At 33.5% G+C, this 13454-nt stretch overlaps 3 protein-coding genes across 5 annotated transcripts; 1 reads left to right on the forward strand and 2 right to left on the reverse strand.

The window, feature by feature from the left end:
* Positions 1–1309: 1309 nt before the first annotated feature.
* Positions 1310–2841, forward strand: LOC141672222 (uncharacterized). The gene has a single exon (XM_074478769.1). The coding sequence runs from the start codon at positions 1639–1641 to the stop codon at positions 2632–2634; it is 996 nt and encodes a 331-aa protein (XP_074334870.1). The 5' UTR covers positions 1310–1638; the 3' UTR covers positions 2635–2841.
* A 999-nt stretch (positions 2842–3840) lies between these two features.
* LOC141671814 (PHD finger protein ALFIN-LIKE 4-like) lies at positions 3841–8745 on the reverse strand. 2 transcript variants are annotated; one of them, XM_074478180.1, is made up of 5 exons: positions 8439–8745; positions 8288–8320; positions 7100–7328; positions 5091–5223; positions 3841–4347 (listed from the first exon to the last, which is right to left on the reverse strand). In XM_074478180.1, exons 1-5 carry the CDS (start codon positions 8533–8535, stop codon positions 4063–4065), a joined length of 777 nt encoding a protein of 258 aa, XP_074334281.1. In that variant the 5' UTR covers positions 8536–8745; the 3' UTR covers positions 3841–4062. The 2 variants fall into 2 exon arrangements, with proteins under 2 accessions (XP_074334281.1, XP_074334282.1); XM_074478181.1 differs by having other exon boundaries at positions 3841–4344; positions 8439–8740.
* Positions 8746–9447: 702 nt separating this feature from the next.
* Positions 9448–11244, reverse strand: LOC141671813 (uncharacterized). 2 transcript variants are annotated; one of them, XM_074478178.1, is made up of 6 exons: positions 10899–11244; positions 10703–10805; positions 10399–10589; positions 10182–10291; positions 9846–9992; positions 9448–9735 (listed from the first exon to the last, which is right to left on the reverse strand). In XM_074478178.1, exons 1-6 carry the CDS (start codon positions 11236–11238, stop codon positions 9592–9594), a joined length of 1035 nt encoding a protein of 344 aa, XP_074334279.1. In that variant the 5' UTR covers positions 11239–11244; the 3' UTR covers positions 9448–9591. The 2 variants fall into 2 exon arrangements, with proteins under 2 accessions (XP_074334279.1, XP_074334278.1); XM_074478177.1 differs by having other exon boundaries at positions 10182–10294.
* Positions 11245–13454: the final 2210 nt, after the last annotated feature.

Consider the following 13454-nt stretch of genomic DNA (forward strand, 5'->3'; position numbering starts at 1 on the left):
TTATAACTGTATGAATAAAAACACTCAAGCTTAAGTTATAATTTATAATTTTATGAGTTATATGGAGATCAAATACTAATTTCATGTTACAATTATATACGCACACTCACACTCTACACTTATTTATTAATTCATATAATTTTATCAATTTATATCACAAGTCGAGTTTTAAGAACAAAAATATTTTTATTTTAAATTATTGAAACATTCATAAATTTAGTAATCATACATTACTTTTAAATTGTTGATGTCGATTGTCAAAGATTCAGTAATTTTTGATATTTCAGTTAATTAGTTTAGATTAAAAAAGATATATAAAATAAAATAAAGGAAGCAAACCCCTTTAAGTGCTTGAAAAATATAATTACTAAAAAATAATTTATGTTTTTTTAAAAATATTATAATGTTATAATTTATTTTAACAACTCACTATTTTAATTTATTTGAAATCGTAATTTTGGTCGATTTTATCATAGACTTCTTTAATAAAAGTGTGAGGTGAAATTTAGGGTTAAATTTAATTAGAAATTGTTTGTTAAAGTAATCAAGCTCTAGTGATATGTATGAAATTAATTAAATAATTTATTGTTAAAATATGTATTAACTTTTTATTAAATTAATCATTTTACTTTAATATTATAATTAAATTTTAATTAAAAATTTAAAAATCTTTATACAAGTGATTATTAAATATTTATTATATGTTATAAATAAAAAAATTATCCGAGCCGAGCCGAGTTACCGAGTTCGAGCCGAGTCCGTGCTAAACGAGCCGAGTCCGAGCCGAACATACAAAAAACTCGGCTCAGCTCGTTTAATTATCCGAGCTTATTTTTTTGTTTGCGATCGACTCATTTAAGAAAACGAGCCGAACCGAGCCAAGTTCACTTAAACGAGCCGATTCCGAATTTTGTTCACAAATGACTCTGTTCATTTGTAACTCTACATCGAACTTATTAAAAGTACAAATATCACCGGTCATTTAAAATAAATAAATTACACTTTTAGTAATTATTTTTAAGTCAAGCCAAACTGACTCTTAATTTGACCTTGGCTTCTTTTCACAACCTTGCTTTCACAACAGCCACGTGTCTGCTTCGCCTCGATATCTTAAAAACTTCTTTTATTTATTCCGGTACACTTTCTCTTTTTGGTTTTATTTAATTTGTTCCCTGAAAAAACTCTTATATTTAGATAATATTTTCATAATCTATAACCGCCTCTAAATTTTCCGGTGAGTATATCAATCATATCATCACCTAAATTTACCTACACATTTTTTATTTTTGTATGTACTTTAAGTTGTTAACACCACCTTTGCTAACTATCTGTTCTGTGTGACAACTTCAAAGTACTCTAGCTGCCTAATGTCACTTTCACATGTGTACATATAAATTTGGGCTCGACCCTCTTGTAAAAATCTGATTTTGGGAATCATAGTTTCATTTAGATTTCTCGTTTAGTATCTTTTTCTAGTGTAAGTAGGCGTTCAGTTTAGAAATCTCGATATACGGATATACGGATCGCGCAGCTCGACTAATTCCGGAGAGGACCAGGGACACGATGTTACAATAATTTATTTCGTTTATTTAGAAGAGAGATCAGTTTACTATAGGAGCTTCTTTGAGAGTGGAAAAGATGAGCTTGAGAGAAGCTAGAGATGATTCATGTATTGACATTTATATCCCAGATGACATAGATTGGAAGAGGCTTAATAAGTCCAAGTTTTTCTGCCTGGGTAGTGTTCTTTTTTCGGGTGTATCAGGGGCTTTGTATCCAATTATAGTGTTGAAAACAAGGCAACAAGTTTTAGTTAAGGGCACTCCTTGTTATAGATTGGCGAGTTCGATACTGAGAAATGAAGGGATCAGAGGGTTTTATCGAGGTTTTAGTACTTCATTGATGGGTACAATTCCAGCTAGATCGCTTTACATGGGTACACTTGAGATTGCTAAGAGTAATGTGAGTTGTTTTGCTGTTAATTTTGGATTTTCTGAAGTGACTGCAGCTCCGGTTGCAAATGCTGCTGCTGGATTGAGTGCTGCTGTGGTTGCGCAACTAGTTTGGACTCCTGTTGATGTTGTTAGTCAGAGGTTAATGGTACAAGGAGGAAGTAACTTGAGTTCTGCTACGCTTAAGTATAGCGGTGGAATTGATGCATTTCAGAAGATTGTTTATTCGGATGGCTTGAGAGGACTTTATAGAGGGTTTGGGATTTCGGTTTTAACTTATGCACCATCAAACGCGACGTGGTGGGGATCTTACTCTGTAGCTAACAGATTGATTTGGAGTGGTTTTGGATGTTATTTTCGTAAAAAGGATGAAGGTGGAATTAGGCCAAGTTCAACATCTGTGGTGGCTGTGCAGACTGTGAGTTCAGTAATGGCTAGTGGAGTTTCGGCCTTGATTACAATGCCGCTTGATACTGTCAAGACAAGAATGCAAGTTTTGGACGAAGGAGGAGGGCGTCCCAAAGTTATCCAGACGGTGAGAAATTTAGTAAATGATGGGGGATTGTGTGCTTGTTACAGAGGGTTGATTCCAAGGTGGATTTCAATGTCAATGTCTGCAACAACGATGATCACTACTTACGAGTTTCTTAAGAGGATGTCTACCAAAACACCAGAGAACTAGGCAAGTGAAGTTTCCTCATGTCTTTTTTTAACCTTACTGTTGTTACTTGTTAGCATTTGACAACTCTTGTAGATTTTTTGTATAAGGTGAGTTCCAGTGCCCCTCTTTATCTGTAACAATAAGTTCAATAACAACAAGTTCAACATAGAATTTCAAGCTCCATTTTTTATTATAATGCTGGTAATCCGTACAATGTAATTTATAACAATAAGCTCCTATATGATACCATGACTTGTGATACTTGTTGCAAGATGAAGAAAACATGATCTTCCAAATGTATGATAGCACCTAACTATACATGTGATGTCCATCAGTTGGGCTCACATATGCATAGGTGATGGGTCTGCAGTTTCAACCGTTCTTATTTGTCTTCATTGTAATAACAATGCTTTCACGGCGCAGTTTGTTGCTCGTTCACCTAGCACGTTTGTAACTTGAATGTTTTGAACTTAATTTTTTTTATGAACTTCACTGTAATAACAATGTTTGTGTGAAAAGTGGGAGACTTCTATATACAAAATTATTGCAAACAAGAATGAACTCATGCAATGTCTATTCATAGAAAAAGCATAACCATCCGACAGCTATAGAAATAAAGCATGCGTTATTCAAAACAAAATTATACATGTAACCAGTAACCTCATTGCCAATTATTGAGTGGAAGAAGTTAGTGTTTAGTTAGGTAGCACATATTAGATATGTATTGTTCACAAGCAGACACCAAGAATGAAATCACTGAAGATAAGAGTCTTATATATAATGTATATATAGGGGCCATGTATTCCTGTAGTATATAAAAACTATGTGCAGCAATGAGATAATCTAGCAGTAGATTTGAATTTCTGTAATAATGGACCACAACATTATTGCAGATGCAATTTACAATCTGTGCTGGACCACCAATCCAACCCAGGTAGATACCAAAAACTTTGCATCTTGCACCAACTCGTGTAAACACAATTGAACAAATAGGTCACATAGCTAAAGTTATAGTCATGCAGTAGAGATTGCCTAAAACAATTTTTACAAGCTCAGATATGATATGCATATCTTCCAGGACTGCATTTAGCAAGGGACGCAGCTTAGCTACCAGTAAATTGTATAATTATCAACAGTCTATGTTATTTCAACAGTGTAATCTCACATCAAATCCACAATTATCAGGTTATGATAGACCGTAATTTTATTGACTACATATACGCTAAATTGAGACGGTGAAATTATTATCCTGGTTTATAATGAAAAGGTAAAGCATCCGATTGCAACCTACACAAACTGATCAAACTTTGAAATTTGAAAACTACAAAATCAATCCAAAAGTTGAAGACCTACAATAATATCTAAGACTGATTATAAAATGCATTTTTCATTGCCAGAAACAATGTTCCACAAATTAGCCAATTAGCAGATCCAATGTCTGCGTAGCTGTCAAGGACGTGCCCTCTTGTTGCTGCAAGAAGGGCATTTGTACTGCTTGATATGCTCAGCCCTAGCTGGGGTGATCTTAACGCACTTTCCATGGAACCACTTCTCGCAGATGTCGCAGCAGATCCAGAACTCATCTTGCCCATAGTTTTCTCCACATGCTCCGCACAATGCATCACCATGCTCATCTTCCTCTTCTTCGTCCACGGCTTCCTCATCCTCATCCTCATCATCATCTTTTAGTTGCAAACTCTTTGGAACCTCTCTTTGAGGTTCTGTCACTCGCTGCTTCACCATGAAAGTATCATAAGAACAAAAAAACAAAAAATTGTCTGGCGATCAAAGGGTAATTTATGGTTGTTTCCTAAGTTTCATTTTGTAGCAAAATCTTCGTTGAATATAAGAAAGAAAATATGTTATAATAGTCGGACTTATATTCTCTTTATAAAACTAAAGTTCTCCCCAAAAAACGATGTCAATGGTTTTAACTGATAAACATATGCATGACCATGTGAAGTAAAGATGGTCATTCATACTTCATATGCTCAAGTATATCCAGAGCCTTGAATTCCTGACCAGTGCAGTGACATGTGTATATGTTGCATATGATATGAAGATATAAAACCAATTTAACTTTAAATCTCCTCCCCCCCCCCCCTCCTCCCCCCCCCCCCCCCCTCTCTTGGGGAGGGGAGGAGATTAGAAGTGGCTGGGAATATTTGGTTTGGTTCCGTAGGAAGAACAATTAAAGCAGTGCAAAAAACAATGTACCGCCTCAGGTTATGATTATAAGAAACAAAATTTCTGCCTAATGGCACAAAATTTCAAGTGCAAAAGCAAGATTTACAAACTACTGCTACTGTAACAAGCTTAAATATGCATCTTGGTAACACAATGGTATGTTTCACTTACATGAAATCCACTATGGTAGTCCTCACAATTATACAATGTTCCAACTGGATTTTTATCTAAAAACCACCAGAGTTATCTTTTATAGATTTTACAAGGTAGAGTGTAAAAGGGTAAACTACCTTTGGATTTGGCTTAGCTTTGCTGCTACTGTGATTTGACACGGCAGTTTTCTCCTTGGATTGCTTTTTGGCAGCCCCTGTCACAACTTCATATATTGTTGGGAGATCATTTATCATGTTGAAAAGTCGCTTCCTGAAATTAATTATCGTAATGTCATATGCAGGGAGATGGAACCATATATAAGTCATTTTTACGTAATACCAAAAATTTCTAGAAATAACAGAGAGCTAACAATCCAGCACAAATTGAAACCTACAAATCTCCTAGTAGAGCATATTTCACACCAAAAAGATCCTTCTTCACTCCATGAAACAATAAGACAAAATATTTTCATTCATTTCAAACACTATAAAGAATACTATTACAACTAATGAGTTTTGTACAGGTAAAATAGAAAATTACCTTTTTATAGATCCTAGTCAGGAATTATGTCATCTCACACTTGAAATATATCAGAAAGTAAAAGATGAATACTCTATAGTCTATACAGGTGTTAAATCTGAGCCATCAACTTGGCCTATATTGCAGATTTTGATAAGCAGCTATGTATCAACTATCAAGTATACTGCTGCAGAGTAAATTTATCTACTTAATTGTTAGTACATGCTTGTTTATTGAGAAGAAAATCAAGAGAAGGTACAAACACTCTCAAGTCTCATCATCCCCTTTTTGACATGGTCAATTAAGGTCTACAACCACAGAGGAATATGCAATATATACTCACTTTACCACAATGACCTTACAAATTAATGCCATAACATAAAGAAAGTTCAAAATAGTTATCGTTTTAACCAATTTAGTTAACATTTAACAAACATTAGGGGAATCATCAATATGTATGCATTATATGAAATAATGAAGATAGGTTATTAGTATAGATAACTATCCATGTACATAACAATGATGATACACTGCTGGAAAATAAAACTACATCTGTACCATGTTATAGTACTGCCTCTTGACATGTCGTATGAAAATTGTGTGCCTTGACAAACCAAACACATATTACAAAATTATTCTAAAATCCCACTTCTCGGTGCATTAATTAATGCTAACAATATAGTGAGTTAGTCACCCATCAATAATTGTGGGAAAATCCAAAAATTAAAGGAAAACATAAAGATAATTAAAAGATAACGTGCACACGACTAGTGTCCGTATGCATATTGATAATCTCGTTATGTAAGTTGTTTAGCATCCTTGAGGCCGAGGAGAGCTACAATGTAACAGGCATCTTATTGATAGGGTTGAAATTATTTTGAGTGTCACCTCATTTAATGACACTTGTGTTATAAATCTATTACGAGGTGATGCTTCTATGATAATTTTGATAACACTTATTATAAAGTTATATGTTATATTTGAAAAGTTTATACATTTTACATGCCATTTATGTTATTTTTGGGATGTGAAAATCTATGTCTTTATACTCTATATACATAATGCATACAATTTGCATGCTCTGCAATACGGAAAGAGTAGACATTCAAAACTGGATACAAAGAGTAGATTGGAAGAAGAGCTACCAATTCTCCTTAAACGGGCAAGACCAAGATAAGTCACTCTTTCCCTGCAGGTCATTCCCACAAGGTTCAAGATAACATATTGTAATAGAATAAGATAATAATAGATAAATAGAACCCACAACTCAGAAATGAGCTACTGTGAAATAATTTTGCATCCACGTTTACTCGGATATGTAGTAGGAGATGACAAGTTATTTACTACACAGAAAAAAAGTAAAAACTTGAATGAGGAAATAGACGCTTAAATTTAACCTGGTTTACTGCGCATCCATCCAATTTTGAAGAAAAGCAATATAATAGAAAGAGAAGTCAAGTATTTCATCCTATTGGCACAATTTTTTTAAGCTATGTGTTTGGGGGAGACATTGATTAGGTTACCATTTTTGTTAAACTTGTTTGTTCAAGGTATGCAATATTTAACTCAGAAGTTGAGTACGTGTGCACAACAATAATCATCAGGGACAGAAAAATGAAAACTATACCTATCAGCTTTATCGAATCCAAATCTAGCACCAAAGTAGAATGCAACAGCAAGCAACCATGCATCACTATGAACAGCAACCAAAGATAACCAATCCTTTTCTTGCATGCCATCTCTAGCAAAATTAATACCAAGTGCAGGCTCTGGTAACTCCGGGGGAACCTCTTCAGCAGGTAAATTGACTTCCCATCGTTCATTGGGAAACCCATAGAGACAGAGATTTTCCTTCTCTGTTGTTCAATAGAGGAAAAGGTTATCGCAATAATTTAAAATCTAAATTCTGAATAGAATGCACTACTATCTCAATAGAATGCATAACTATGTAATCTAAGTTCAGGAATAAGACAGGCTGATCATAGGTACAAATGCAGAAAAGTTTTACTCATCATCGGACAGATTTCGAACAAAGAAGTGAGTTTACAGGTCCATGATTCAAGAAGTCAATTATAATATCTTCATGACTTGTAAATTTCAAATGTGAAGACCAGAATAATTTATAAAACGATATTAGGGAACTTTTAGTACCTTAATATAATTATGTATAGTAAAATCAAATTTTTTGATTACAACACCACTATCGACACCGTATACAAAATCATGGTATACAACACGGTTTCAAGTTACACAGAAGCCATTATTTTCTCGAAAAACCAAGAAGGCCGGATATTTGAATATTTCTTGAATTGATCCAGTATATCCGCTATTTCTATCTGTAATTTGAAGAAGGAACTATTATTATCAGAGACCAACTCACTTTGCGTAGTTATTACTTGAATATTAATTGTTTAAATATTTTGGCACATTAAACTTCATCAACTTGGCATGCAATGTACATGTAAATTACACAGAAGCAAATCATATATAATACACCAATCATCAAAAAATGGAATTGGATCAACATCTAGTTTAAGAACATTATAACCCATACATAACATACCGAGTGTCTGAATGTTACCAGCTCCATCTTAAACACTTACGGGTCACACTGTTTAAACTACCCAAGCACATGTACTATAAAAGATCATAACAAGACCCTATATACACAATGCACAATTCTTAAAATTCCAAAAAACACACAATTTACGAGTAAAGAAAACTGTCAAAAAAATCACACATTAAATTAAATTCTTGACAGCAAATCACAGTAAAATTAATCGAAAAGCAATAACGAAACCGCAGTAAAACTAACCCGGGTCACACTGCTGGTAAAATTCTTCAACATCTGCAAAACCCACAAAAATTACACCAAATTAATCACTTTTTCCCAACAAAACCCACAATTAAAACCCAAAAAAATAATTGTTCTTGAAAAAAAACGAGAATAAAAATGCAAACTTTACCAGTGGTGAGGGCTTTAATCATGCCAGCTCTACGGCTCTTGAAATCCCTGAAAACCTCTTCAACAGTTCGAGGATTATACTGCTGACCCACATCCATCACTGTTAGATACAGATTAAAAATGGGTTTTTTTTATACACACAATTTCAAGAAAATAGATCAAGAAAATGAAAATTATGTGTGTATAATATGTATGTATGTGTTTGTAGAGGAGGGAAATGTTTGGGAATTTATTTTGACCCGAGAGAGAGAGAGAGAGAGAGAGAGAGAGAGAGAGAGAGAGAGAGAAGGTGAATGTGATTGAAATTTTGGTATTAATTGGATTTGTGAGATTTGGGAAGAGTCCGGATGGATAAAAATGTGTTTTTGGGCTTTTGGGCCTGGTTTAAATTTGGGCTATTGGGCCTGAGTTAGATTTGGGATTTTGGGCCTGGCTTAGATTTGGATTTTAGGGTTTAGCTTTTAGGCCTTTTGTGGTGGATCTAATACTGTTTTATGAGTTTTTGATGACTTTAAGATTCTATGTATTTTGTGTTGTAAATCATGTACTAGTTTCATTTGTTATGATAAACTTGTGCATGACTTGTTGATTTAACTTAATGTTAATTGAGTGCCCGGCTCTCCAATAGATTGACCTGCAATAATACCCACAGCTTCTTCCAAAGTTACTGAACTATTTTTCGCATTCAAGTTTGCAGAATTGGAAAAAAAAAACAGAACTAATTTTTTTTTCCCTACATCACAAACACTGGTTTCAACTAGAGCACAGTGCAAAGTTACTTGAATGTCATGCAATATCTCTTCTGAGCACTTCGAACTCTGAGTACTTGTTATTTCACTGTTAAATAATTTCAAAAAGCTTTCGGCTTTATTTGTTTCGATAAATATTTGAAATACTCCACTTCCAGACAGTGTCCGAGTGAAATAGCTATGATTCTAAATACTTGTTTTACATTACTGAAAATCACATAAACTTGTAACATCTAGTAGATCTGTCTGTGACTATGAACATCACATAAATGGAGAAACTGTACAATGCATCAAATATTTACAGAGTTCATGTTAGAGTTCATCAAATTACAGTCTCTAAATTCCCAACTTCCCCTAGAGCTATAAAAAGGGAAAAAAACAGTCAAAGACTTCCCTGCAGCCTGATCATGTCTCTCTGTATGGAGCATAAATTTCTTCTATCTTTTTCCTTTTCTGCTCTATTTCGGCCTTAGCACTAGCCCTTTTCCGGGGACTAGTTGAATTCAGATCTTTGCTTATTTCCGCTATCTCTTTCTCGATTTTTCTTATCTGCAATTTTTGATATTGTCACTGGGAAAGCAATTTATAGAATGCGCAAACTATAAAGATTATCAATGTATATATATTGAATTCAGTTAAGCGCAGGAAGAGTTCCAGACCGTCAGATTGGGCCAGCTGAATTTTTCATCGTGTAAAATATTCTTGAATTTAGTGGTGCCAATTCCAACTTTGTCTGCAGCCTCATCTATCGTAAGATTGAAGTAATCGACGAAATCTTTCACGTGCAGCGTTTTACAGAACTCCCTCTGTATTATTATACAAGTTACACCATGAATATTGAATAAAAATGTGGCACTTCCATCATGATAAAAATGTATTATGCCATAAAAGGTTCGCAGATTCATAAAAATCAAAATGGTTTTAGTTCAAAGAAGTAATTGAAAGTTGTCATAATTAGCTACTACCAATTATAGCAAGAAGTTTTAGTTCAAAACCTGATCTTTAAAGGACTTTCTCTTCTTTGATCTCGTTTTCTTCTTCTTGGCCCTCTTCCTCTTTGATCTCCTTTTACTGCTCTCCGCCTCTGGTTGCTCTACATTTTCACCTGCTGAAAAATAAAGCATATCTATACCCTAAAATGATCTTCTTAAGGAATAATCATACGAATTACACTGGGGAAAGAGAAGTTAGTACTAATAAAGAAATCAAAACCTAAATGTGGTGTTGGAGATGCTCGCAGAATTTCATCAATGTCAAGACCGTATTCCCAATCTGATCCAACAGACAAGGCTTCACAGAATGCGAAAAGTGGATCTTTCAGTAATGTGTAACCAGCCTGTGTTCGCTCTTCGCAATATTCAAGTAGGAATGTCTTTACATCAGGAATCGATATCTTGCAAAAACTATATAACACGTTCAGTAAATATAAAAGGCCTTTGCACTTTCAAAAATTCTTGCTGTATTATTAGAAAAAAGAAAGTGTTAATTAACATGGTTTTAGAAAAATCAAACGTACTCAAACATTTGGCACTCTTTATTTTCACCGCGACGTATTTCAAGAATTCCATGAAAAATCATTCCAACTCTTCCATGAATCTCAAACTTCCTAATTTCTCCGTCTACCATATAATGAACCAAAACATAAATCTCAAATCAAACTAAATCAACGTACGTAATCGTTTAAACATGTACATTTGAATTTGTGAACATACCAATAGTATGGATAATTTCTCTGAGTACTTGACAATTAGAGCAAGTATAAGGCTGCGGAGGGACAGGCCACTGCAAGAGTTGAGTAGATTTCCCACAATCTAAAATTTCCGGATTAAAATTTTCGCTTAAATGTTCATTACTTTGATCATTAGCACCACCAGGAGGGCGTGCCTGTGAAGTGCCTTCTCCAAACTGATTATTGTCATCTAAAGTTGCGTTTTCGCCAGTAGGATCATCATCCGAAAAAACAAAACTAATATCAAGAGATTCGTCGGAAGTGTTTTCAGAAGTCTGCATTGGGCCTTGGTGATCAGGAACATGTTTTTTGGGCTTTGCCATGTAGAAATTGATTGAAAACAAAGAAAAATATGGCGGGGAAGAGGCAGTTATTACCGTTAATATATAGTAGTTGGGATCGAATAGGTGCGACTCAAAAAAGCAGAGGACACGTTGAATGATTTGGAAAGGAAAATGTGCAAAAGAAAATTAACGTTTTGTTTTCAATAAAATTTTAATTCTAATTGCACTTTTAATTGTGAATAGATAGTATAATATACCGATCTAAGGGTTTATAAAAATCGGTAATCAGTCTAGGTATCGATTAAAACTTAATCGGTAAATTGAGGATTAATCGGAACAAAAATTTATTTATATATTTTAATATTATTTTAAATTTACCTTATTTATTATAAAATATATAATTCTAAAATAATTTATAAATATTAATCAGATTTCAAAAATTAAATCTTTCAAATACTTTTGAAGGATTAATTGAAGATTTTAAGAAACTGTGCAAGGATGTAATTTCTTTTATAAATGTAACTTTTTTATTTATAAAAGAGAGGCCCTTCATTTAAATTTTAAAATATTTTTTTATCATAAAAACGAAGAGACAAATAAGAATGAAATGAAATTTATATTCAAACCGGGAGAGATTATGATTTTACTTTTTTCCTTGGTTCTTCTTCAAATAATTTAATCTAGAATTCTAACCTGCTTATTTTGAAATAAATGCTTCATTCTCCTTTTTCGTCGTATTCCTCTCGATCTTCAGTGGTAGAAACACAAACCTGCACTTATGCTTTTAGTGAAAAAATGCAGTAGATGTCCTCGGGAAAACTTTTGGAGTATTCTGCAAATTTAACCTAACCGAGAGGTCCAAACACATAGGCAGATTTCCAAAATCAAAGATTCACCTAGGGGACAACGGTGCCCCGTAGACATTTTTTTTAAAAAAAATTAAGATATAATATTCATATTTTATAAATGATTTCGGTAAAAAAGTTTAGGTGCCATATAATGTGTGGGTAAATCTTTAATTTGAGTCATATTTAGTTATATTTATATTTATATGATTGAAGATTATCACTTAAATATTAAAAAATCTGTAACAACCCCAAATTTTTGGAATTTTTGTAACCCTTAAGAATAGTAATTTTTTGATGATTGTGATGATTAAGGAAAATTTTCACGACACACTATATTAAGGAAAATTTCTGAGATCGTATTAGTATTTCACAATATAAATGAGTGTATGTAAAGATCGTCAAAATTCGAATCCGGATATATTGATTTTTCCCGAAAATCCACCAGATACCGAAAGAATTAAGTATAAGGTAACATGATTAACCAGATTTAAATTCAAGGATTATAAGAAAGGATCATTAAAGGAATATAAAATATTAAAGACGGTGAGGAAAACTCAACTAATAAGATCCCATATATGATCCCTCAAACGAATAACGAGAACGAGAGTTAAGCGAACTGTAAAACAGATAAGCGACCATTAGCCAAATAATTAAGCACGAATCAAGAGATTAACACAAAATGAGGTCATCAAACCACAAGGTGTGGACAAGTGGTAGCAAGATGACATGATCAAGGTGACATATGCATGTTTAATTAGATATTTATCAAGAATGAATTCTAGCCAAGCATTTAAACTATAGTTAAACCAAGGTTAGTTGTTAATCAAGCAACAAAAAACCACGCAAACTCCAAGGCAATCAAAGAAGCATTTTCATTTCTCATTTCTTCAATATTGCTCTCGGACAAAACAGAGACAACAACTTCAAACTGCTCTATCAACTTCAATTCTCACTCAAATATTGTGTTCTATAACTCGTTGGAAATGTATTGAGATGGCCTACAACTCTTATTCACAAGTCTCGTCCAAATAAGTAAGGTAATCGGGCTAATTGTAACTCCAAAAGTTCTAACTCATTTATTGAACTCCTTTGCAAGTTTGAACATGATAAACATAGATCAAGGCTCTCTTAAGGATTACAATAACTTGTTAGTGGTTTAAGGATATAAGGAAGGTATAAACTTCAAACCCTAACTTTAATTTTATGATTCCATTAAGTTTTATTGAAGTATTGTTAGTATTAAGGCTTGATCTTTGATTATAAGTAGTTTTGGTGGATTTGAATTGGTTTTGAATATTGGGTCTTTGATTGGTAGGATAAATTGGTAAAACTTGGAGTTGGGGACTGAGTTTGTAGTATTATGGTTGAATATTGTTGTGTTGGTGGTTGTGGGTGAATTGATGAGGA

This window comes from Apium graveolens, chromosome 7, assembly GCF_009905375.1.
Source record: "Apium graveolens cultivar Ventura chromosome 7, ASM990537v1, whole genome shotgun sequence".
Classification (NCBI taxonomy): domain Eukaryota; kingdom Viridiplantae; phylum Streptophyta; class Magnoliopsida; order Apiales; family Apiaceae; genus Apium; species Apium graveolens.